At 42.0% G+C, this 27,996-nt stretch overlaps 1 protein-coding gene across 2 annotated transcripts in view; it reads right to left on the reverse strand.

The window, feature by feature from the left end:
* ppp3cb (protein phosphatase 3, catalytic subunit, beta isozyme) overlaps positions 1 to 25,966 on the reverse strand; it is a 37,276-nt gene extending 11,310 nt beyond the window's left edge. The window contains exons 1-6 of one of the 2 annotated variants that reach the window (XM_034093520.2): positions 25,786 to 25,966; positions 13,460 to 13,660; positions 9,594 to 9,718; positions 7,366 to 7,477; positions 3,800 to 3,945; positions 2,173 to 2,312 (exon numbers count right to left, since the gene is read on the reverse strand). In XM_034093520.2, the coding sequence (XP_033949411.1) occupies positions 2,173 to 2,312; positions 3,800 to 3,945; positions 7,366 to 7,477; positions 9,594 to 9,718; positions 13,460 to 13,660; positions 25,786 to 25,810 (749 nt within the window). In that variant the 5' untranslated portion in view covers positions 25,811 to 25,966. The remainder of the gene's footprint in view (positions 1 to 2,172; positions 2,313 to 3,799; positions 3,946 to 7,365; positions 7,478 to 9,593; positions 9,719 to 13,459; positions 13,661 to 25,785) is intronic. The other variant, XM_034093522.2, reaches the window with a different exon arrangement.
* Between the last annotated feature and the right edge of the window lie 2,030 nt (positions 25,967 to 27,996).

Below are 27,996 nucleotides of genomic sequence, written 5' to 3' on the forward strand. Positions count from 1 at the left end.
TGCCGTAAGTAGTGGAGTAAAAAGTAAACCCTTGCCCATTGAGATCTAGTGACCTAGAAGTAAAAAGGAGCAGAGAAACAAGAAGTCACTTTTAATGGCACATTTGCTAAGGGATAGTTGGACATTGGTAATGTTCAGCCTTTGCAAAATATGTACGGAAGTAAAAATACGGAAAACAAGTTTGCAATATTTTGACAGAACGTATTTATCCATCTCAAGATATAAAAAAGATACGTCTGGGCCTCCGTATAGTTCACTTGGAACTTGCAGCCCATTTACACCAGCTTGGGCCAGCCTGGGACCCTTTGCAGTGTGTCATTTCTTCTGTCTCGCACTTCTCACACAATGTTCTACAACAAAGGCACAAAAAAACATCTACTGTGCACTTCAATACTGATAAAGTGAATCTCAATCAATTCACTGATCGAGATATACATACAAATATCTAGTAAAAATCACCTTACACAGCCAAAATGTCATGTGTTGGGGTAAACCACTAAGCAGATGGTATTTAAAGTCCAGCAGTGGGAGATGAGTGGGCCTCTTGCTTGCTAAGGTCATGTCTAAGTGTGAGCAGCAGGGGGCATCAGAGCACGAGGCAGGCCTGAGCTCATGGCCCCTGGGTGCTGGGGGGGCAGAGTGTACAGGAGTCGGTCATTTGATGCTGTGTCTGCTAAACATAGAACACCACTGACAGACAACATGTCATAACACTCAGCCTCACACACACTCTGCACATCAACACTTCCAACTGCTCTCAGCTCCGCGTCTTTGCATTCCTCCATTTTTGTTTCTTTATTTCCATCTTTCATCTTTCTCCCCTACCACCAACTCCACCCTTTCCGTGTTACTCTCCCTCTTCCTCTCACTGTATCTTAATATCACTCCATATCTGGCAGTAGTAGCCAGTCGTCATAGCAACAGAACTGTGCAGTCTCCCTGGGGATTGTGGGATATCGTTTCATGAAACCCAACAGTGTGTGTGAATCTGTTTGTTTGTACAATGAATGTGTGTGTGTGTGTGTGTGTGTGTGTGTGTGTGTGTGTGTGTGTGTGTGTGTGTGTGTGTGTGTGTGTGTGTGTGTGTGTTGTGTGTAAAAATGGCAGAGATCTCCTGCCTCTTGTACACATCCCAGTGATTGTTATTGGATCTGTGGAGTTACCGTCTCTTTTCTCATCAACATCACACAGCAATACACTGAAGTCCATCAAACTTATTAGATCCACATCTCCCAGCAACAACTGATGCCAACAGGGAGGATCCTGCTGTATTTGCACTTGAAAATGTTATTTTTATACCTGCAAAAGTGTTTTTTATATATTTCCAGTGTCATTATAATTGTTCTTGATCCAATTGATCAAAGTGTAAACAAAAAGTAAACTACTCCTGTAGATAACAGAGATGTCTTGATGAGTCTTTGACCTGGACTTTTTTTTATATTTGTGCTGGCTGGTTTCTTTCATATAAGCTGATCCCATTATTTACAGATTCTGCATTCATATGCAAACGTCTCTTTAAAGTCATCAAGGAATACCATGTCTGTGAGTAACATCAAGTTTGTTGAAAGAAAAGACGCAGAGCTGAGATTGATCGTAAATCTAAACAAATGTTGTCTGTCCGTACTGGATTTTATTTGAAATATATTGTAGTTATTCTTTGATTCCTTTTAACCTGTTGACATTTCTTGCACATTTGTCGTTTGCTTCTTCATCTGAACTCTTCCAGCATCTGACCTGGATTCACAGAAGCTATAGGCATGTTGAAGAAACGCCAACTAATAGATATTGATCAAAGTAAAAATGGCAAATCAGGTGTGAGTTCTTAGTATTTGTAATTGTCTTTTGTAAATCCTCTGACCAATACAAATACATTATAAAGGAAAGCCACACAACGCTAATGCAAACACAAGGTGCCCAGATCATTAAACAAATGGAATGAGCCGGCATGAGCACATTCGAGGATCAGTCTTATTTCTGGCTGCACGTTCCAGCTGCTCATTTCAATAGATATTGCATTCATTCTGGCGTGTTTGGCTATCAGATTAGTTCCCATCTCTGAGTTTTACAAGCACAGGGATCCATTCTCTTCGCTCCCATTCAATTCTTCCAAAATAAACTCTTATGACACGTTTCCTTTTGTTGGTCCTTGTGACGAGTAATTGTGTCCTGTACCTGTAGAAATAGGAGCAGCCTCTCACTGTGTTGTGGCCAAAGTACTCCTGAGTCTTCTCGTTGCCAAAGTCTTCCAGGGGGTCGGCCCACAGCAGGTCGCACATGGGCCCAAACGCCGGGGGCTCCTTGAATCGGTCCAACTAGGACATACAAGGAACACACACACATGGAGACACACACAAATATAAGCTTACACAAAAGCTCCACACATAAAAATACATTGACCCAAAAAAGAACGTAACATTTTCAAAAGTGTGCACACAAATGTACCAGCACACCTCGGATACATTGAGAAGAGAAAGGAAAGCAAACACACACAAACACATACTGTCAGAGCAGAGCATCTCCATGGCAACCCTCACCACATAGGAGGGGGAAGATGTCACACCAGCAGATTCACCATGGAAACACTGCCATTAGATGAGGAGGTGTGTGTCCTCATGTGTGTGTGTCTTTGTTTTCAGTTTTACTGTGAACTGTATAAGTGCAGCTGTACTGTATCCACTGGTTTCCTATGGGCTCTCTGCATTGACAGTACATGTGGTTTATGAAGATCTGTTGGTGTGTGTGTGTGTGTGTGTGTGTGTGTGTGTGTGTGTGTGTGTGTGTGTGTGTGTGTGTGTGTGTGTGTGTGTGTGTCAGCGGTCCAAGGTGTGTTTGAGTGCTGCACATAAGTCAATTATATCTTCGTTAACGTTATTATTTTCCAAGCAATAAGGGGAGTGATAAATGTAGGTTCTGTGAATAAAGCAGTTAAAACCGAGGCAATAAAGGTGATAAAAAATCTTTTAAATTCTGGCAGGCAAACTGTGTCACAGTAAGAAAAGTTGTAATGCTTTCACATTAAGCTCTGTTTCATGGTGGCCGACAGGGGCATACGCTACTACGGCCCAACACACTTACATTAGGAGAAATGCGCTGCAGTTTAAAAAACGATGCAAATATAAAAACACAAATGTGCCGAAGAAACATCTTCACCAACTTGACAACAAATGCACAGCATTTATAAAAACGCCAAGTTGATGAAACATGCGTACGGTTTACTGAAAGCACAATATAAACAAAACGCTGCAAAGACTAAATGCTGCAAATAAAAAAAGCTGCAAGAAGCTCAAAACACGACGGAAACGAGGGGCTACTAAAAAGTGATGCACACAACTGGGTCCCAGTTGTGTGCATCACTTTTTAGTAGCCCCTATAAAATATTCTTAACTTCAACAAGTGCTCTGTTAAGAATATTTTATAGACGGCCAACTGTGACTAGAAAAGTACCTAAAGGGAAAACTGTATTGGCTTGTTTTACAATGTGATTGCATGTTTCCTCAGGATATCATTGCAGATCTACTCTGAGCTAGCTAGCTAGCATAGCTAACCTAGTCAGTACAAATATACTGACAAAACACTTACAATTATGAAACGTTTGCAGTAGTTGTCCGCCGTACTAACATCTACAATAATGTATTAATTATAGGTGAAATATTCTGCTTCTAATGTGACATGTTGTCTCACTGTCTGTGCTGCATCACCTCTTTTCACCCTCTATCTGAAACCAGAGCCCAGTCTGCTCTGATTATTTGTAGAGTAGTGTAACTCAAAATTGAATGTGTGTGTGTGCCTCTTTTCATACCTTCTTGATGTCGTCCAGCGTGTGGATCTCTGGTGAAAGCCCCCCATGCACACACAGGAACTGCTGGTTCATCAGGGCTGCCAGGGGCAGGCAATCAAACGCCTCCATGCAGGCGTCGTACACCTGCTCCGAGTACTTGATCTTACCTGCAGGTGGTTACAGGGAAGGGGGAGAATATGTCAAGGCTTGAGACAAAGGAGCGCCTGAATGTGTTTTCGACATTCTTCGAACAGCCACCATCCCTGCAAACGTACAGTCAGTCCCTGTTACCCGGAGTGTGAGTGTTACTTATCGCACACACACACACTGCTGAGAATAAACGAACATGGAGCTTTTACATGCACGGATCAAAAGAGCTCAGTCCTCTGAAGGCTTCAGACAGACTTGTTCGATTCCTCTGAAAACATCATTCAGTTCACTTGGGTGTAAAGGCGGTAACATGTAGGATTTTCACATAGCATGTAATTAATGAATCCGACCATCTCTTCTCCAGCAATCCCATATGACCGGTTTCTCTCCTCTCTGATGATTTTAAAATGCCTCTTCCCAGAGTTCGAAATTTGTGAAGAAATGCTTCATATTACAGTTTATAATGTTTTACAGACACATGGGTCTAAAGACTACAATTCTGTCTTCCAGTAAACAAAATTTGACCCAAATAAAAGCATGAAGCATTGTTGTACTGTGAGGCTGAATTTTCTTGTTTTATGAAAAATCTCCTTTGATTTGGCAGAAATATCAATAAAGACATCCAACAATCAGCATCTTTAAACTACATTTCACACATGGGCGCAACAACACATAGACACAAAGCAATATCACACGATTAAAAATAGCTCAAAGGAGATCGGAGGAGAGTGATAGAAGGGGAAACAATAAAGAAGAGAGAAGCGTGGATTTTGGAACGAGAGCGAGCTGGGAGGCGAGAGGAGGAGAGGAAAGGAGAATGATAATTTTATAAAGAGAGAAGGAGAGATTGATGGGAGGAGACAGGAGAAGGAAGAAAGGTTAAGAGCAGTGAAAGGAAGAGAGGAGACGACGAGGGAAATAGAAGGAGAGATAGAAAGGAGATGAGATGAATGTGAGGACATGAGAATGTCACGTACGCAAATGAGAGCCAGTATTGTGGAGTAGCAGTGAACAGTAGCCAACATTTGTGTGTGTGTGTGCGTGTGTGTGTGTGTGTGTGTGTGTATGTGTGAGACAGCGAGGAGTGTGTTTGTCAACCTCTCCATCTGCCTTGTGTAGAGCAAGAGCTCATTATTGCTAGTCCACCAGGTTTCAGCTCCTTCCACAGACAGACACTTACACATTTATGGAGACGCTCTCGCACATGCATAGAGTCACAGTACATACTCTTGCACACACTTGTGGTTCACACTAGGGCTGTGCAATTAATCGTATTTTAATCGCAATTACGATTTTGGCCTGCCACAATTACGAAAACAACATAATCGAAAAAAACAATTATTTAGCTTTGCTAGGTTGTGACAGTGCACTGCAACATATTTGTATTTTATTTATCATATTTATATATGTTTAGTAGCTTGTTGAAGTGCGCTCCAAAAATATTTGTTGATCTTGTTTATTGGTATTTAGATATTATTTATTTAAATATAAATATATCACACACACACACACACACACCCACACCCACACCCACACACACACACACACACACACACACACACACACACACACACACACACACACACACACACACACACACACACACACACACACACACACACACACACACACACACACACACACACACACACACACACACACACACACACACACACACACACACACACATACGACACACACACACACACACACACACACACACACACACACACACACACACACACACACACACACACACACACACACACACACAGCGACACACACAGCGACACACACACACACACACACACACACACACACACACACACACACACACACACACACACACACACACACACACACACACACACACACACACACACACACACACACACACACAGAGACACATACACACACACAGATGGTAATTGAGGGCGACCACTATTTGCCACAAGCAACAGGGGAAATTAGCTTCCTTGTCCCTTGGCCAATCAGACACAGAGGAGTGAGTCCCTGAGCCAATCATTAAGGGCCAAATTAATTTGCTGCTAATCACCTACTCTCGGACAGGACGCGAGGAGAGTCAGAGAGACTGTGCGAGGGAGGGAAAGATGGAGGACGGATGGAGAGGAAAATGAGTAACACATAAGGAAGGAGCAGAGAGATGGAAGGGAGTGTGGGAAAGAAGGGAAGATACAACTTGAAGGATGGACAGGGAAGAGGAGACTAAAGAAAACACATCTTTAGAGCTCAAACGATCAGTCAATAATGTTTTGATACGTTGAATGAAAGGAAATAAATCTGCAACGTGACTGTTCGCTAAACCATTCCTGAAAAGCCTCCCAGCTTGGCATGTTCATCTATGCAGGTGTAGCTTTTATTTTCTCTACATGCTGCAGCAATGTGCATGGGGCTGTGGGAAGTTTGATACTTTGTTGAAGGGTGTGAAAGCCGTTTGTCTCTTGACTCCATTCTCGCAGTATGCTAATCACACTTTAAACAATGACCATTGCTTAGAAGAGGAATGTTAGCCAAGGATATCCGTTAGCTAAACTCGAACCTCAAAAATATTAGACATCGCTACCAGAGCCACAATTACATTTGTGGAATTTGTACACACCGGCACCTCTAGCCAAACTTGTTCGCTGAGATATCTTTACATTTGCCAAACACATCCTTAAGTCTTCGTTTTAAAAGCTTTCTCTCCTATTACACTGAGTGTGAAACATGCTGTACAGAAATATGAACAGTAAAGCAATCACTGTCCTGCTCTTCCAATTACCTAACCTATGAAGCTAAATGGAGATATGCATGAGTTAACTGTCTGATCCATGGTTTTCCCTTTGTTGGAATATGACTAACTAGCTCTACACTGTAAAAACAAGACCGATACGGTTTCTGGTGGTGGTGACTTTTTTGCCAGGGATATGTAGCTGGACTTTAGTCGTTCAGCATTATATCACGTAGGCCCCCTTAAATGTTTCTTAAAAAATATTGCCAGCTGAGTTTTTAACTAACTCTTTGAGTAAAATTAAGGAGAATTTCCAGCTCTCCTCCACTCTAGCTGTGACATCACGCCTTAAGCCTTAACGAGCTGCGCAATACACACTCGTGTTAAAATCTGAAGAAGGCCTCTTTACCAAGCTCCAAACTAAGTTAAATATCTCAACAAGTGTAAAAGATATTAAAAATCTGAACAATACGTTTTATAGCTGAATGTCTTGTGATCATTTTAAAGTTGGAATGAAGTCTCTAGCTAAAAGTATGTGGAAGGAGTAGCATTTGGCACACGGCGTAGGTAAAAGAGGATTGGAAGGTTCCTCCCATTGAGTTACATGTTAAAACAGCCTTTGCACTAATAACAGGAATGTGAGGGGTGGAGGGTCGTTTTCACAACAGAGAGAGGAGGTGCACATTAGGAGGAAAGAGTTACTCACATTCTTGTTTGAAGGTGAAATATTCTGTCAGATGTCTACATTCATGATTTCCCCGTAGAAGAAAGAGCGTCTTTGGGTAGAGGGATTTCAGTGACCATAGGTATAACACACACTAAAAAAAAGAGAAAGCATTCAAACTGGTTAGAGTTAAGCAGTTCACATTAACAACAACATTATTAAACTTACCAAAATAAAAAAATAAAAATAATAATAAAAAAGCTATTTCATAATGTTGGGTACCATTATAAAGCTTAGTAGTATAAAAACTATTTGTAACAAAGTAAGAAAATTACATATTTTGGAAACATACATATCATTTCTTATATTGCCTGGCTAAAGGACCAGTCATACTAGCACGGTAGGAATATAATTTTTCCGATGACCAGGGAAATAATATATGGTAAAAAGTAAACATCTATTCAGAGTCAGATGGCAATTAACTTTCAGTTCTCGGCATTAAATGTAAACTGGAAATTCTAAATGAGACAGAGAATCATAATGGAGGAGGAGACATTACAAGGAATCTCTGAATGAACCCGCCACTGCCCAATCAATTGAGCTAAAAGTGAATGCATCCTTCACAAAGTCTAAAGATAGACATGAAGAGGATTTTTGGCAAGAAGCATTCAAATTAACGTTCACACATGTTTTCACTTAGTCTCTTACAAATGGCTCAGAGGGTGCTCTTTTACGTCACAGCATTCTCCATAATGATGATTAATTCCCCCGTCTATGTCCTTGAAGTGTGTTACGAAGGTGACCTACATTTTGTCCCCTCCCATGTCAATGATAAATCCCTCATTGCATGGTAGCTAAGTGGCTAAATAAGCTATAACGTTCACCATGGACTCATAGGAGTCCATTCCCACAAGGGTCTGATTGTTTAAAACATCTGAAACCACTTAGCTTAACGGTGTATTTAAAATAGAACATAGCAAAATATTGAATCAAAATACCTGAAACTGCTTGGACTATAGCCACACTTTCATTCAGTTCAAATTGTGAACTGGTTTGCGTGTTAACGTTAGCTAACTTTGCTAGCCACACTCTAACGCTAGCTTGTTGATCCGACAGGATTCGGCTGTCTGTAAAGATGTCTGTGAAAATTCAAATACTTCTGTCTCTTGTTTGCTTCCATATATTTGCTTCTATATATATATATATATATATATATATATATATATATATATATATATATCCAATGTAATGTGGCTATTCATCTTTTCCAATAACTCTGTTGATTGTATTATTTGGGATGCAGTTGATGTTTTACCCAGGAGATAAGTTGGAAAGAAATACAGGAATTAATTGTAACTTTGATTTTATTGTTCTGCCTGAGGAACCCCAGACCCCTTGCCAATTACCATTTATCTTTTTTCTCTTTCATTTTAAAACATAACCAGGCACCCATGCATATGTTGTCTTATTATGGAATCAAGTCACACTCCTGATCTGTGGTGCATATCCGCCAGGCTAAGGCATCACAAATATAACCTATTGCACTCACGTCCATTTTACAGAATCAAATGTACTAACAGCCCGCTGGATATACCGTCTCTGCTCAGTTCCCATACATATTTCAGTAAGCAGCCTATTACAGTCTTGTTACTGATTACTGACCTTGAATGATCCATGCATTTTAAATCACTTTGGTCTTTGCAAGAAATTGTGGTGTGTCAATGCTAATCTCAAGTACCTTTTGTACATTTATTATACATAACATAGGGAAATAAACCTTGCCTTTAAAAACTGTTCTACATAATTAAGGGCATGTATTGGACATTGATTTAGTTGTAGGCTTATTTTCTACAAAGTAGAATGAGCGTACAGAATTTGTTGAGTGAATACTAGGGATGCCAGCGATTATTCGATTATTCGAATATTCGCTACAGTCTCCATAATCGAATATTATTTTTAAAAATCGATTTTATTTTATTTATTTTTTTATTATTATCTATGTTTTTTTTTTTTTTTCTGGCTTAGTTTCAACCAAAATATATATAAATATATATATGCTAATAATAGTAATAGTATTACTAATTGTAAATGGTCATTGGTCACACCACCAGTTTGTTTTACTGTAAACTTGGAGGAAGCCTGCGTGCAGACTGCTGCTGCAGCACGCTACACACCGACCCCACCCCCCCTCTCCCTCACACATGATTTTGATCATGGTCAGTTTCTGGCAACCCTAGTGAATACACACCCAATAAATGGTCCATCCTCACCTCGATACTGAAGTAGCCCCTGTCCACATAGTCCCCCAGGAAGAGGTAGCGCGTGTTGGCAGGAGAACCTCCCACCTCAAACAGCTTCATCAGGTCGAAGAACTGGCCGTGGATATCTCCACACACTGTTAAAACAGCACACAGCGACGTTAGAATCATAGATACAGGAGTTTTCAGCTGGGTTAGGGTTAGAGGGACCATCTTTGCTTCAGTGCTCCATATGGCCTGATTTGCATCTGCAGAGGTAAAACCTTCCTGTCTGCTGAGCTAGAAACATCACTCACCTGCCTGATGAAAAATAAATAAAACGACAATAAGGGATACAAATATCCTCCTGAAAGAATCTACTACCATCAGTTGAAGTCTTTGTTTAAATACAACCTGTCAATAAAAGAAGGCACCAGGGATTTCACTGCTAGTATCTATATTGATTTATATTCGAAAAAAGTCAAAAATGTTTACGATATCTATATTATATATAAATAAAGCACTTGATTAACTGATTATTCGATGGACAGAAATGTAACAGGCAGCTATTGTATTGTGATTGGTCATTTGAGTCACATTTCAAAGAGAGAAGATAAGAAATGTGCTTATTTCAGCATCTAAGAAGTGCATATTTGTTGCTTTTCTTTGTCTAGTTATTATACGGATTATGATGGGCTCTTGGACTGTTATTTGGAACAAATAATACAGTTAAATGTTTGGGTCTTGGATAGGCATATTTTAGATATCTAACTAAATGGATCCTTTCGATTTTCTCTGGCAGTCGTATTCGATTAACTTCGCTCTTGGTCCAGTGTGAAGTTGTTTGGCTGAGCAGTTCTTGAGAAATATACTGGATGCCAAAATATTTGCCAAATGGGCACTGCTAGTTAAAATTAACAAAACAATCATTAAGAACGTAATTGGCAGTTTGAGTGATAATGAAACATGTCTAGTTCTGACCTCGATACTATTAATTACTGTTGTGTTATATAAATCATGTAATGAAAGTGTAACAATATGTTTCCCTACATAATTGTTCCAAGTCACTTCCAGGAGTATTGGATTCATATCAGGCTTCAAATGCTTAACACTTAATATTTTGAAAGTCTTCGGGACTTTCTGTCTGTGTGATCTGCCAGCATACATCTTCCCATCCGCCTCTCTCACCATCTGTTTGGCCTCTCCTTTCACTTTTAGTTGATGTCATAGTTCCCCTCCGCAACCATTTCACAAAGGCTATTTTGCATCTGGCGGGCCTGCAACGTCTGTCTGTCTGTCTCTCCATCTGCTTGCCATGTTTCAGTCTGTTTTTGTGTCTTCTCCTTAGCATTCGCTCTAATTTGAACTGGGAATTGCGAATGCAAAATGCCATGAGTGAAATTGAGCTGTAGCGGGCGGCCTCCTCAGTCCTGCCTCAGTATTCTCCCAGAAGACTTCATGTGACTCCCTAAAAGCCTGTCAGTTCACGTTTCTGCCCTCCATCTACCTGTCTGTTCACTCGGCTGCCTATCTTAGAGCATTTCCAGGGAGACTGCTTGAAATGTTCTGTACATCTCCTCGACATTACATCTGCTTTGAGACCCTGCCTACAGAAACCTGCTCTCTTCTCCTGTAGTTTAATATCAAAAAATCTATAAGCAGTGCACAAATGATTCTGGGTCAGAATCATAGGTCAGAATCTGTAGACGTGGAGAAACTTGGAAACTAATCAATATGTTGTTCATTGGGAATGGGCTGGTTTGTGAAGCTCTGCACTAAGCAGCTTATGATCAACTGTCTCTCCGCCTGCCTGTCTGCCTGTCCTTGTCCCCGGGGATCTGTACCTGTGAAAGCCGAGCCATGTTCCCACACAGAATTATCTCATCGCTCGCATTTGCATAAACGCGCACACATACATGCAGAGATAAACAGAAACATTAACCAGGCTGTATCAATGGGTTGAAACTGGCTGAGCAAGGCCGCTGCAAGGCTCCACTAGCACCCCGCACCCCCCGTTGACGCTCGCGAAACAGAGGGCCTCATCATATAACTTTGCGTGGGGCCTCAAGTTGGCCAGGGCCCTGTGTCTGAGTCTGCCTCCCTGCTTAGCTGTCATCCTGTCAGAAACTTGTTTTCCATTTTGTTCTCCATCGATCTCAATCTCCTCCCCCTACAACATTCTCCTCGGTGCGGAACCATATCCCCGGCAAGGGAATACATGCAGATATTACCAAAGCGAGCGCCCGCCATTGTGAGTCACATCAGTGCCAATTGGTTCTCTCAGTGAAGTGCGACAAAACAACAGTTCACATTAAAAGGCTGGCAGATACGGCAAATTAATGAATCAACAAATGGAATCTGATTAATACATAATTACTCATCTTTCTGCCTTTTGCTCCGCAGTTCCATTCCTCTGTCTCTGCGTGTGAGATCTATTCGCTTGTCACTAGTGCACATATGTCCGGCAGTGGCTCAGTCAGTAGTAGGGGCTTGGACTGGGAGCTGTAGGGTCGCCGGTTCAAGTCCCCGACCAGACCTAAAATATGGAGTGTGGACTGCTACTTGGAGAGGTCCCAGTTCACCTCCTGCCCTGCTGTGGTGCCCTTGCGCAAGGCACCGGACACCCGCCTCACTCCCATTGCTCCCCGGGTGCTGTACAATAGCTGCCCACTGCTCCTACTAGACTCCTGGTACTAGGATGGGTTAAATGCAGAGGCCACATTTCACTGTGTGCTGTGTGCTCTGCATGTGTGACCATTAAAGAGGGTATCATCCCTCTCTACTGTAGCATTATTGTGCGTTGAGTCCCAATGGGAATTTTGAAGGCAGTTTTTTAAGAAATATTGTAGATAAAAACGTTTATTGATTTTCTTATAAAGAGTTACACGAGAAGATTTATGAACAGTATCCTGTTTGTAAGGTAAGTATTAAAGGGGACCTATCATGCAAAATGCACTTTTGTATGTTATACATAAATATGTGTCCCCGGTGTGTCAGGGAACTCACAAAGTGTCAGAAAATAAAACCCTCTCTCTTTTCCTCCGCAAATCTCTACAAACGGGGGTACAATGAAGCTGACCCAGATTTGCCATCAGAATCAATGCCCAACGTGTTTTGGACGTAATATGGTCTTTGTTTACATTAGCAAGCATCGCTAACATGTGTAACAAGCTTTTTTGTAACGCTTTATACACAGAATCAGCACTTTAGTAACAGGGCTGAAACGAAGGGATATGAGGCATGGCTAGAATGGGTGATCTGTTTGGTATTTTGAGCAAAACACTTCATAGACATGTTTTTTATATATTTGTATATATCTGAGACCTATGCTATTGCCTAAATAGCATGATAGGTGACCTTTATAATATAGCCAGCAACCTATAAGTGCAAAGAGTTAGCCTGCCTCTGTCCTAATGTAGCAACATTTAAATATACAGTTATATACTATTACACTATTATATATTTATATAAATATCTTGTTTGTTTAATCCGTACAATGTCTTAAGTGTAACACTTGCCGTTCGGGAGGTATTTCCGCTGATATTGCTTGGCCAGAAGTAGTTACTAGGCAACAGGTTAAGACCATTGTTAAAGCTACAGGAAGTAACTGCTCCTTTCGCGAATAAAATGCACATAGTGCAGCACCTCTTACAATGGCAAAGTGATGTTTTTAGATGTTTTTCTCTATACAAATGTATAGATGATATAAAACTGAGCTAGCTTTTTCCCACATTCTTCAGTCTTTACGCTAAGCTAGGCTAAGCTAACAGGTTGATGCACCGGTGGTACCAATTGTAATGCTTTAGCGTTCCAATTTTCTACTAAATATCCTGTTATTGTTCACCAGAGAACAGACTGGTCCACACTCAACTATTCCACTCTGCATCAGTGTAGCATACCCGTGACTGGCGCCTCAATGTCCAACATGGTGCGCTCCTGGCGCAGGATGGCGGCGCCCTCATCGATGATGCGCAGGGCCACAGCTTCCTCCAGTCGGCCCTCCTTGGTAAGGTGAGCTTTGAGCAGGTCCACCCGCGGCCGGCCCTCTGCGTCAAACACCTCCTTCATGGTGAGCTGGTGGGCCAGGGGCAAGGGGACCGCTGGAGGTCGAGGTGGGGAGTGTTGAAAATGATAAGGAAGGAGATGGACGTGAGGAGAAGATGTGGAAAGAGATTAGAATGAATAATGCAGGAAGGAAGGTGGATTGAATTTTGCACATATTTAAGATAAAGAAGGTGGAGGAGAGTTCGAATGGGTGTATGGATAAATGGTAAGTTTGATTATGGAGGGAATGACAGGAGTTAATGCAGAAGAAAAGAGAAGGAAATATATTATAATGCAGAATGTGATTCATTGAGATTTTCTGTCATCTTCATCGTGATGCCCAAAAATGTCAGAGGCCCTCAACCCTCACCATTACCATGATCACACCTCTATGTGTGTGTGTGTGTGTGTGTGTGCGTGTGTGTGTGTGTGTGTGTGTGTGTGTGTGTGTGTGTGTGTGTGTGTGTGTGTGTGTTTATGTACGTGTGTTATGGAGGCCTAAGTGGGTTGTATTGAGGCAGGGGTTGCCAGAGTTATCAGGGCTGCCTGCCTCTGTTCTGCAGTAATGTCTCTCTGCCTCTCTGCCTCTGTTCTGCAGTAATGTCTTTCTTACATAATGAAGGCCCCCAGGGCGCTGCTGGAGCGGGGGGTTGACTGACGACGGGGGTGATACAGCAGGAGCGCACAGCTGCACGTGAGGAGTCACATACACACATGCAAAGACACACTTGTGAAAGCGCACACGAGCGGTCTTAACAAACTCAGTAGCTAGAAAACAAAAGGCAGAGGCGCAGGGGCGCATGCGTACATCATGTATGGCACAATGGCGTTAACACACATGATCACATACGCGTGAGTGAGACTACAGTGGTACACACACACACACACACACACACACACACACACACACACACACACACACACACACACACACACACACACACACACACACACACACACCACACACACACACACACACACACACACACACACACACACACACACACACACACACACACACACACACACACACACACATACAGGCTCATAAAAAGGTATTGTTATGCAGGATCCACAGAGCCTGTTGGAGCCCCACCAGTGCTAACACAGATAATGGCCTAGATCACAAACTAAAAACTAGGCCTGGCTCTCTCTCTCTCTCTCTCTCTCTCTCTCTCTCTCTCTCTCTCTCTCTCTCTCTCTCTCTCTACACACACACACACACACACACACACACACACACACACACACACACACACACACACACACACACACACACACACACACACACACACACACACACACACACACACACACACACACACACACACACACACACACAACACACACACACACACACACACACACACACACACACACACACACACACACACACACAGTCACTTTTTCTCTGTTATGCACTCTCTCCTATTGCCCCTTCTCAGTTTCCCCCCAATGATTCCCTCTTCTTATTGTCTTGTTGCTTCCCTCTCTTCAGGCCACAGTCTCTTCAGCAGCATATGGCCTGTATTTCTAAATGAATATGACAAATCGGTTACAATCAACATAAATCAGTACTTTATGTGTAATTAGGAGGATTTTAATCAAATGTGCACGTGTCTGTTGATAAAAATTACTTCTGTGAACGATACAGTCATTGGGTCATTGGGTTACACTAAAAATATCCATAAGCAATGTAACAATGCGGACACACCAGAACATGCCAGTACACCTTAACCAAAACGTATCCCAGACCTTGTTCTGTTGTTAATTAACTCATCAAGTACTTCAGTTCACACTGGCACTAAAAGGTGTCACCTCACGGCCCGTCCACACAGCGGCGTGCGCTGACGCTTGCCGGCGGGCGTGTCTGAAACTCGACCAACAACCAATCACATGAATCTCCCGCCCCTGACACACAAGCAGCGGTTTGATTGGCTAGAGCTTGTACTGGCATATGATTCGATTGGCTGACGCCTCTGCCGAGGCGTCAAAAGTTGAACATTGCTCAACTTTTGCAGCGAGCCACGCCAGCTACGCTCCACGTCGCTTCCCACGATGCATTTCGGCTAAAAGTGACGTCACCCCATTCAAAGTGAATGGGGAAGCGTGAACGCACGCCGCTGTGTGGACGGGCCGTCATGTGTCCTGTCACTTGTGATCGGATCTCATTTCACCTTTCTTTATAGGTACGTATGTCATTTCTGGTGTGTGTCTGTGTTTCAATTCCAGTCGTAAGTCTCACCATACAGTCTATAACCATACAGTCTATAACCATACAGTATTACAGAAACATCCGATTACGTTCTGAAAAAGCACTGCTATGTCCAAGTGCCGATTACGGGTGTTTTTTTGCTCTGCCAGACTGCGATATGCGTGAAATAATTTATGCTTTTCAAGCACATTTTATGAACATTAAAATATAAGGTTTTTGTCTATAGACAGTTTTGCCGGAACTCCACCGACAATGCCACTGTCACCATTGCTCAGAAACTGCGGCACAAGCAGTATGACTCTTACATCCAAAATATAAGATATACATTTGTGGTGCTATACTGCTATGAGCTAAAGACTAAGCGCTTCATCTGCTCATTCAAAGTACGCCAGTTAAGTAGGAGGTTCTTCAATGTGGCCCAGGTCATATTTAAATACACACTGCTAAAAGAATGTGGCCCTCTGCGACCATCAGACTGTGGTCTGCGTGGTTGGATCTCAATGTGTCCTCCTCAATGCTTCTTGGATGCAATCACATCTGTACTTGGAGTTGTCCACATGTGATTGGATCACAAAACATGCATGCTAATGTCGGTCTGAACAGGGACTCAGGATACCCTCAAGTAGCTAATATCACCTTAGGGCTACACAGGTCAGCCTTTCCCCAAAAAGACACTTTTATGCACACATTTAAGACTGACCACGACACTAAGTCATGCCAAGCTGAAGGGTCTGTTTGCCATTGATAGACAACACAAGGTCTACATGGTATAACCACTGTTGCCATTCAGATTACAACTGATATGTACTTGCACTACAAAAGACAGAAAAATAATTACTTATGACTTCATATTTTTTATTAAAAAAAAGGAAACAATAGGGCTCAGTCAGTATGTGGTTAATCCGCCTCCATCATTGAACTGTTCTGTCTGGTACTACTGTACGACCCCGTACAGTGCTGTGCTGTGCTACAAAAAGTACAACTGATTCAGTAGAACAGTAGAAAAAGAGCTACTGTTTTCTTGTGAAGCTTGCACACATGCATGCACTCAATGTCTGTGTATTTATAATTCTGGTTTGAGGTCAAACTGAGGCTCCTGGTGTGTGTGAAAGAGAGAGAGAGACAAGGAGTGTGAACATCGTAAATTGTGTGAGCGGTGTGAAAGTAGGGCAGGTAGGAGAGAGTGGAGAGCAGCAGAGCTTGGGGAAGGAACGATACTTGGGAAAACTATACTTGGCAGTTAGGGGATGGAAAGAGAGGAAGAGTCAAACCAAGAAGGTCTTTTGCACCTGACGACTGACTATTTGATAAGCGCCCAATTTAAGGGAAACACTTCTGGCTTTCAGAGAAACTTGAGAGGTTCAAGCGAGCATGAAAAGGTGGAAGACTCAAAGCTGTCTGGGGTTTAGAGATTTTAATTATGAAGCATCTGAATTTAATATTACAATGGGAATCTGTGGAACATGTTGGTACAGCTTCTTCTTCTTCCTCAAATCACATTTTTTGGCACAAAATAGGGAATCTCGCTAAAAAATAATGGAAGGCGTTCTGCATTATGCAACAGAATGTTGTAGGCCTTGAGCACAACATTAATGCAAAGGAAACACATTTATATTTAATACAGCGCCCACATTTATAATCTACAGTATATGTATTCAGTAGTACAATTTATCATTGCACGTTACCGGTTTGTGGGACAACTGATAGGCCTGGATTATGTATTTGTATTTTTTTCCTTTAACATTCTAGACCAAATAATATTTAGGCTTTAACTATAGATAATAACATTAAGATGCTAACATGCTAATGTTTAGCAGGAATGTTTCTTATGGTCACCATCTAGCATGAACAGATAGTAGAATTGATTTTGATCAAATAGTAGCACTAAAATAAATATCATAGAATAAACAAAGTGGTTCAGACTCATCCAGTGGGCACCATGAATAGAGATACCAAATTTAATAACAATCCATCCAGAAGTTCAAATATTATAATCTGTAAAAAAAGTAGCTAGACATGCTGCTACGTGGCTAAATAATCCTAGATTATTATACGTACTGACCTCTTAAAAAAAGGGTGAAATCATTGGAAATGTTGGGTTTCTCTCTTAAACTCTTAAACCCCTTCTTAAACCCAATCAATACGATTTCACTAATGAGTACATTTTAGTTGTATATGGGAATATGAGAAAGAACAGTTCGCTTTCTTTAGGCAAACAAAGTTTGAGCTCCTAAAATGAGTAATCAAATGAATAAACAAAGGATTACTGTGTGACATTTCGGGATGACAAAAAGAACAGACCCCAGACACATTGTGTTCTTGAGTTTTGAGCTGAACAAATTATGCCCACAGACTGCTCAAAATGCTGAGTAGTTCTAAGTGTTCTGGTGTAACCAACTTAGTTGTTTTTGAGACGGGAGATTTATCACAAGTCTGGGTAGTTTCTTGTTGCACGAGCGATGACGCAGGCTTTGCAGTGAGAAAAACAAGCAGCAGGGGTTTTCTGCTTTCTTTACAACTGTTGTTGAGAAAACAACCTCATCCACAAACCATAGAAAGCTTTTAGATTGGTTGGTTTAGATTGGTAAAGCTTGCAATGCTCTCAAAAACACATACCTAAACTGTGGGAGTTATCCTGAAATAAGTCTTTCTATTGTAAACTTGAACCCAACACTGTCTTTAGTGTAAAGAATACAGACTTACCTCCATTTCAACACCGAGTATGACTCAGTTGTGTTTCAACCACTATGATACCACTTCATGCTTCTCTAGTGGAACTCATCTTCTTTTAGCTCAGTCGGATATTATTGTCTAGTTTTTCTAAACAGAACATTTACTGTTACACATAAGGCCAACCCTGTTTACACTTGGTACTTGGTGATAGGATCACAAGTGCACGGAGGTAATTAGCCGACAAGTGTAAGCTACTATCAAGACGCATTGTGATCAAATCACTCCCACGTCTTCACAAGGTTGTCTCAGACGTATTTAGCCACGTGTTTTGTATGGTCGACACTATTGAGCTAAGAAACGTCCCTGAAAAGCACGTTACAGGAATACATACAGAATTATGCAAGCTGAAGGTGGAAAACATTTCTAGTTTGAAACATATCACACAGTGTCGCCTGTAAGACAGCTACTAAATATAATATTCAAGTCTTTGTTTAAGTATGAAGTGCAAATATTTTACAATGGGTATAACCTTGACTAAGACAAACAGAATCAACTGGAAGCTAATCATAAGGGTGGCCCTAGCCTACAATACAAATCTGCCAGACCTAGCTTAAAGCTAATAGGTTAAAATATTAATTATGATATATAATAACTTTATCTGTCCATTTTGAGCAGTATCTTCCAAAGGGTTTGAATACCTGGCCAAACGACCGTAGTTGAAAGTTAGCTATCTAGACTACCGGACACAGTATTAGCAGTGTTAGCTCAAAGATGTTAGCTCAAAGATGTTAGCTTGGCGTACAGTGAGTGCCCCACTACCTGAGTTAAGTGAAGGTGGAAAGTATGTCTTTCAAATGCTGCTCTAAAACCTTTTTAAACACTTTGTGATGTGTTTCAACCTTGTGAGGGGAACTCTGACATTGCACTCTAAGCGCTATCTTGTCCGACTACAGATGATGAACACAGTGAACACTTTCTGAGGTGCAGCCACATGGAATAAAACAGAACTATCCTCTTCACAATCACATAATGCATCAATGTGTGTGTCTGCAGTGAGCTGGACCAGGGGGTGTAAGATGAGCAAAGAGGTGAAAGCATTTTCAGCTTCTCCTCTAATGTAGCTGCACTCCCTGGTGTGGAATTTATTAAGCACCAAAAGGTGCCAGCTCAGCCAAAAATCTCCACATCAGAGTGCAGGGAGGGGGGAGCCAGGGAGAAAATCTATGACACAGCTTTCAACCAAATCTCCTAAATGTGTTTGGGCTGGCCTAATAGCCTAACTGGAGCAGAATCTGATCAGAATCACTTTGTTATTGTGTGCATCCTCCCTAATGGCTAAAGTTAATTATGGGGATATTCAATCAGTTTCAATAGCACAGGAACACCATTCAATACGACAGGGGTGCAGGACAGAGGGAGTGACAGCAAGTGAGAAGCTGACAGATTGCAGGAAGGACTGAAGGAGTCACCCATGATCCATCTGTCCTCATCTGTGTCAACAACTATATTGGTACCTCATTAAGGGTGAGACACTACAGGCTAAAATATTGTTGTTGATTCACTACTATAATTTAGATGTCTGGGCTATTTAGCTTCCATAACACGTCTTCTGTTAGACAGTTGATAACACAACATCAACAAATACATACTTAAGAGTTTATTTGACTAACTTTGTCTATTTGTGTTTGCACTTTTCTCACATTCACTAAAGGTTAGCATTAGCCTAACTTAGCCTATGCCTTGTTTTCACATTGAAACACAACATTAGGTAAAGTTTCATGAGGATATTGAAAAGTTTCTAGTTATACCCTCTGGCTGTCAGATTACTGCAAAGAAAATGAATTCTTGTTAAGTGCTGAGCAATACATAAACCAGTCACTTAAACTGCTATAACTGACGTGGTACAATCTGTATTCATATACAGTATTTGCAGAAGCACATACTGTGGGAACATGTGCTAAATGCATGAATCTAGTCATTACAGTGCAATACTGTGCCTGAGCAGACTGTATCCGTCTGGTGTTCATCCAGCGCCAACAACCAGAAATAATGGCGTGTGTGTGTGTGTGTGTGTGTGTGTGTGTGTGTGTGTGTGTGTGTGTGTGTGTGTGTGTGTGTGTGTGTGTTAGATGTGTGCCCTCTGCAGGACCTCACCTAAATTGATCACTATATTTGAATATGTGTATGCATGCTTCTTGATTGATATTAAGCTTTCTTTGGCTCTTTACTTGCTGTAACACGAATAACGGTATTCTGACACACACATCTCCCCTTATCACTTGATCCCACTGCCTGTCTCTCTATGAACATATGAACAAATTAAGGAGGGATAAACTGAGGGGTTTACGAACGAGTGCAGCCAATGAGAAGACGGAGAGTAAACATTGGGGTGTATGAGAAAGGAGAAATATGACTGTTCACATGCATAAAGAGTGTGCGTGCGTGTGTGTGTGTGTGTGTGTGTGTGTGTGTGTGTGTGTGTGTGTGTGTGTGTGTGTGTGTGTGTGTGTGTGTGAGCCTCTGTTTATCTACCATCTTTGACCCAGATCTGCTAACATAGCACCATGGGTCTTTGAAGGTGGTGGTGGGGGGACAACGAAGGATGCGTTTGAAGTTGTTCAATTAATGTACAGTACACATGAAGGACCATCTGTGTACACACACACACACACACACACGCGCACACACACATGAACAGAAAAAACAGCCCATCCCCTAACAGCCTGTCCTCATTAGACAATCCCTTTCTCTCTGCCTCTTCCTCTCTCGATCTCTCTGGAGTACCTACTTTATAAATAGCCCTTGCCCTGCCATCCTCCCCACAGGGCACACAGACCTGTCAAGGTGGAAACCCTGTCTCACAAGGAGAACACCAACATCCAACGCACACCCAACAAAGCTCACAAGGTACTCGAGGGAAGTGTGAGGGAATGGGACAGCATGTTACACTAAAAGGAAATATGCCCAGTGTGCCCCGAGCATTGCCAGAGGTGATGTGTATGCATGTGTTTGTGTGTGTGTGTGTGTGTGTGTGTGTGTGTGTGTGTGTGTGTGTGTGTGTGTGCGTGCGTGTGTGTGTGGGGGGGGGGGGGGTGTGTGCATATTTAATAGGGCTCCACTCAGCTTTGTGAGTACTCTTCGCAGGTTCATTGATATGTTTAGAAAGTTACAACCTACAGTATAAATTCTGCCTTTGCACATTGTATCTCGGAACGGGTATTTTCTCAATGAGAGGCCAGCTGGCTGTGGAGTCAACAAGGTTTTAATAATGTCTGAAAGGCCAAACTAAGGTCAGTGTTTTAAAATGGCTCACAGTTATTTTGTATAATATATTACTAAACTATTGTCTGAGCATATTTTTAGTAAGTTGCACTGTATGTATTTCCATCCAACTTTAAACACCAGGTGTCCACCAAAGTTAGTGAAATTGTCTTTGTCTCTTTTCACGATAACCAACATTTAACCATTTATTTTGTTTGTACCATCCTGATATTAGATGTACATCCCGCATTAAGTGAGCCTTATTGCCATGAGGGGAAACCAATATGACCAATATGATATTAATTGTAACTTATTAGGAGGTTTACACACAACATAGTTATTTGACGTGCTTGCTTAGACCACGCACTGTAATAGAGGTTAAAGGCAGAAGTGAGAAGTACTGAGATCTTGTACTTCAGTAAAAGTAGAAGTTACAAAGGGAAGGAATACTTTGTTACAAGTAAAAGTCCTGCATCAATATGTGACCCAAGTAAAAGTACAAAAGTATTAGCAACAAAATAGACTTAATATACTCATTATTTATATTGGTCCATTTCAGAAAGTGTCAATTCCCTTTCTATGTCTAGAAACACAGATCTTCTGCAGCTTAACAAATCAAAAACTGTGCATTGGAGTATGACTAATATCTTTCTGTATATGGCCCACAATTAAATCCAGATTGCTGTCTGAGGATATGATTGAAGACATTATTCGATGGGCATCAAGTGAGGGCGGTGTTAATGACCCCTTCCACACTTCTTCCCCCATACTTCCGAGTCTCATACCTGGACTAAACCCAACACACATCTTACATCTAATCAACCTAATCTGAACACAGCCTTCAACTTTTTTCCGAATCCACATCTCTACAGTTCTGTGACACCAAATTGGGCCAATGGCGTAAAGGGAGCAGACAGAGGGAAGCAATGATCCCTTCACGGACCATGACCATATTCAAATGTGAACTTCATTTTGATTCAAACTACCAACTGTACATTTTGCATCTTGCACACTTGCAACGCTATTTAGTTGACAAAAGTCTGCAGGAGCCCACAGACTAGGTGAACAAGATTCCGGGAAGGATCAAATTCTCTCTTAATTGTTTTCTCAGGCGCTTTAGTGCATTGGCACACTATCCAATATATGACAACACATGTGGCAGCACACACAGAATGCTAATCAACCATGTGACAGATAGTATCATAAAAGTGACACGTCAGAGGCTGGATTCCAAATGTGGAATACTCAAAGAGATGAAGACAAATCAGCAAAGATACTCCACTCTTGTGGATTAGGTGTGCCTTGTTTTGAACAGACTACACCATGGCCAATTTAGTAACAGAAAGTAAATACTTGCAGTTAGGATTCGTTTGTATGCGCATTTATGTTAACTCATTTGAGAGCCATTACAGTCATCATGAACTGTAACAAACTGCAATAAATGGTGTGTTGGATAATGATTGTAATGTGCTGATTCCACTCTATTATCATTGCTATCATTGTCTTTCTTAGCTCGACTTTTCATAGAAGGAAAATGATAGCTAATTTACACTACTAGCTTACATTTAGGTGACAGTGGGCAATGTCAGTGAGTGAGCAGGCACGTTATCAGGGCTACATGAAACACATCCATGATAACGGTTATGATTCACATCGTTCGACATGTCAACATATCCACTGTGAGAAAGAGCAATTGGGTTGCAAAATATTGAAAGGTCTTCACCCTTTCACTCTTGTCCTACATGTTTGTAGCAAGCGTGTGTCACTGTATTATCTGATGTCCTTCTAAAGCCAAACCCAAAAGAGACCTCCCCAAATTGCTTGTGTCAGGTATTCAATTTACAACGACAAAGTGCTCTTATTCTCCACTCTTACATAACACTGCCAATTTCCACAGAGGTAAACTGTATGCGCTTTGTAATGCCATGTGTTTTCTTTTCACTACACTTTTGGTACCGGGTAATTTTTTCCATTTATTTTTTCTACAATATCTCTCAAAAATATACTGTCCTGCTCTAGCCTGCCCTACTGTGAATAATGAAGTTTGTTGGAGACAACTTTAATACAAGTTATTGAACAAAACTCATATCTAAGAGTCACATTTTAACATTTGGGCTGCTTGTTTTTCACACACACCGTCAGGTTTGACATGGGGTGTTAGTCCATTGGTTAAGTCAGAGGATGCTGCCCTGCCACTCAGCAGTGTGAAACACTCTATTGTTTCTTCTTTTGCTCCCTTTTCTCCTTTTTCCTCCCCCTCTGTCTCATCCTCCATCCCTCTCTTTCTCTCGCTCTGGCTACTTTACCTCCTCCGTGACCTTGTCACATTCTCTCCTTCCTTGCCTCTCTCCCTCACCTCGCCCCCACACTCTCTGTCCATTCCTCTCGCCTGTCCTTTGGCTCCATCGCTTTGCTCTCCTCTCCGCTGAATATCACTAAAAATCCATAAGGTGGGGGAACTACCCGGCACAGTCCATCCGCCACGAGTGACGTCTCGTTGACTGATGCCCCCCATCTCTCTCCAGCTCGCACTAAATCATCCCCACCTGACTGATGAATGGCTGTGTTGTCTGGCTGCGCGTTTGTTACAGAAGGTGCATTTGTGTGTGTGTGTGTGTGTGTGTGTGTGTGTGTGTGTGTGTGTGTGTGTGTGTGTGTGTGTGTGTGTGTGTGTGTGTGTGTGTGTGTGTGTGTGTGTGTGTGTGTGTGTGTGTGTGTGTGTGTGTGATGGATGATGCATGAGGAGGCTGTTTAGTTTGTTCCAGGGTTGAGGCAGCTGAGCTTCAGTAGCCCAGCTGCATTACAACACACGTGCACACAGAAATAAAGATTAGTAAAATAATATATAATATGTGAGGGGGAAGCTACGGAGTTGTGGGGTAAGGCAGATAACTAGTGGATGCATGGGGGGGAGTGTTAATTGAATCGTAGTCAGTTAATTTAAGGGAATCCAGATTTCGTAGCACCGTCGCTGCACTATACCATACATGCAGTTTAACACACACTGGCTATAGGCACGAACACATGCAGTACAGAAGTCGTACGTGCAAAAACTGCAAGAGCCCCCGCTTGCCCCCCAGCCCCTTCCAAGGCACGACGCACACACGGAATACCGGGGCATGCCCGAGAGACGCATCCAACTGTCAGTTCCGCTTCTTCCGGCAGAGAGACCTTGAGAGTTTATTAAGGGGGGAGCCAGTGGGGGAGACATGCACCGTCGCATGTGACTGTGGCATGTGTGCGTGTGCCTTGTTGTGACCCGATAAGCACGGCAATCTGTGCAAGCTCCGCGGATCATAACCCGAGCGGTCCCCCTCTTCGCCTCCCCCATATAGACTACAGCCGCCCACGCGTAAAACGCCTGAAACAGACCCTCTCATACACATTCAATATTGCATGATCCGGTGAGACAATAACACCATTAGAGCAGTAGGCATGGTCGTCAGCCGGCTGGATGTGCACGGGTATACGCAGCATCCCTGCCTTCACATTTTCTCTCTCATTTGACACCCAGGGAAGCGAGAGGGGGAAGCCAGGGAGACCTTTTTCGTGGAGCAGCGGTACGCACGGGAGAAGCATAAATCACCCGCTGACATTCAGGCCTTACAGAGAAAACGTCGACTCTTAAATCCCCCATGAGCACTCGTGGTTTTTAAACGTCACATCAATAGATTTAATCTAATAGGCCTGGAGGATTAAAACCAAACTCGCGGGTCTGAAGGTGTGCACTCGGCCTGGCAAAGTTACCAGCCTACCTGCCGTGTCAACCTATCGATGACCTGACTCAAGATTTGGCGAGAATATAACTACATCGCTAATACCACCTTTGATCACCACAAAGACGCGCATTTACAGTCAATTAACACCAAGACAGAAAGCTAACAAAACATAATTCAGCCTCCGAGTCACAAGTCCCCCATAGCATCCTCCTCTCGCCTTACATCGCTGCTTACATTGCAACATCATCCCGTGACACAATCCACATCCACAGCAGCACCACAACACCAACGATAGCAGTTTACGCGTATTTACCTTTATGTCTGGCTTTCGCTGTCATTGTCACACTTCTTGATGTTTCATTGGAACAAGACGCTCATCTCCACTCTCTCCCTTCCCTGCCTTTCCCTCTCTCTATCACTCTCGGTTGTGTGCCTCTGTAGGGTGTTATTATTCAGTAACGCGAAACCACCACTAGGCGTGGAGCGCGTAAATGGAGCTCGCGTGTATGCAGCACAGGGTGTCACACAATAGCTCTGGCTATACATAGAGGAGGAGAAATCCCCCCTCGTTAGAAAATGTGGTAATGCCTTGGTGAGGGGGTGAATTCTAATAGAATAAGCAGGGAAGACCCCGATTATGGATACCCCCCCCCCTTCTGTTAAATAGGTTCAAAAGCACAGGCTTCTTTTATTATGGTGCTAGAATAAGAAAAAAGGGATGGACTCAAATAAAAAAACGTGCTAATGATACACACTTGTGCTACAGGGATGAAAACTTAAACAAATAGGCGGGTACCAAGCTGCTGTGTTGGCATGCTTGGATCCCAAATGTGTTATTTGTGTGTCTTCACGTTGGGTAATGTGTAGTGGAGGAGACTCTGAGATGCCTTGGAGTGAGGAGAGACGAGCAGGCTCTGCCTTTCCAGGACGCCTCTCTCCGTCAGTTGGCAACACCCCGGAATGGCGAAACAAGGAACTCCCACGCAGATTCACGCACACGGGGGAACGCACACAGACGCAGACTCACACTGCCATCATGTGGATGCAGTATATTTGGATCAGGTGGTCACAGGTTCAAACCCCACTGCAGTCAGCATGTCGTTGTGTGCCTGCAAGACACTTCACCCAAAATTGCTCCTGGATTGCCCACAGTATTGAGTATGTAAATCGCTTTGGATAAAAGCGTCTAACAAGTGACATGTAATGTAATAAAGACAGCCTGTCTCTGCATTACACTTATTCCACAATAAGGGGAATGTCACCCCTCCCTCCCAGTGAAATTATGAATGAAAAGCGTATAGTAATCATAGATAACACGGCAGGGTCCGTGACAGTTTGTTTTCATCTGATTTCAAATAAACATAGTCTTGGTTTTTAGAATATTAAACTTTCGCCAAATTCCGATGATAAATACAACTTTTAGCCTGTTTTTCAGGTCTCAGGCTCGAAAATGACATTCCCAGAACAAATGACCATATCTTCCCTTCTAAAAGGGTTAAATTAATAATCTTTTTTCTCAAAGCAAGGTTACATCTGTCAGTTGGATGTAGAAGTGTCAGAATCAATATAGATGTTTTTATTTTAAAGTAAATTCAGATTGAACACAGTAAAAAAATGTAAATTATTGTGTCCGTCTAAAAAAAAGAATGACATAGTGCAAACCACCCTTGAATGATGGGATGGTAGACTAAAAGCTTTAGGAATCCAAACTAAAACATATAATAAGTACCCTGTATCAAGATTGATGCAAAACAAGTGAAATTTGACCTTTTTAGAGAGATTTAGCAACAAAAAAACACTTCTGGGGTAAAAGTTCAGTATTATAAAATACAGATTAAAACGTGTCCAGCTTTCCCAGTCGACATACCTAAATCCCACGATTGAAGGCTGGCTCTGACAAGGAGAGAATAACTAAAAGGATTATAATATCACACATATAGTGATAGTTAATAGTTAAAAAGTGATTCTTCTGGCCAACTGCTGAGGGTTTCCCCAAAATCACAATGCCCAGCTAGCGGGGAACGTTCTCACAACTTTGGCCAACGTTACCTATTGGTTCTAATAAGGTTTTAAAGAAACGTTTTAATCTGATGTTCAAAGAACCTTTTTAGGATGTTTATTTTTTCAATGTTCCTATAAGGTTTAAGGTTAACTAAGACATAACGTTTTAACTGCAACATTCAGAGGATGTTTTCAGGATGTTATTGAGGCCTGAGATGACAGAAAGTTTTTTTTATAAAACGTTCCTTTAATGTGATATGTTTACAAAGGTGGAACGTTTTGCCTGCAACATTCTAAGGATGTGTTTTGGACGTTGTTGGGTAACACATTAAAGATGTTCTTTATAAAACTTTCCCTCAATGTTACATGATAACAAATGAAGAACATTCTCCAAGAAACATTCTGAAAATGCTTTCAGGATGTTATTCTTTCTTTATAAAACGTTCCTGTAATGGCAAATATTAACACGGTCATGGTCAACATCAGATTTATTTCTAGAGCACTTTAAAAAACAAACTTCAAT

The sequence above is a fragment of the Pseudochaenichthys georgianus genome, chromosome 10, assembly GCF_902827115.2.
Source record: "Pseudochaenichthys georgianus chromosome 10, fPseGeo1.2, whole genome shotgun sequence".
NCBI lineage: Eukaryota > Metazoa > Chordata > Actinopteri > Perciformes > Channichthyidae > Pseudochaenichthys > Pseudochaenichthys georgianus.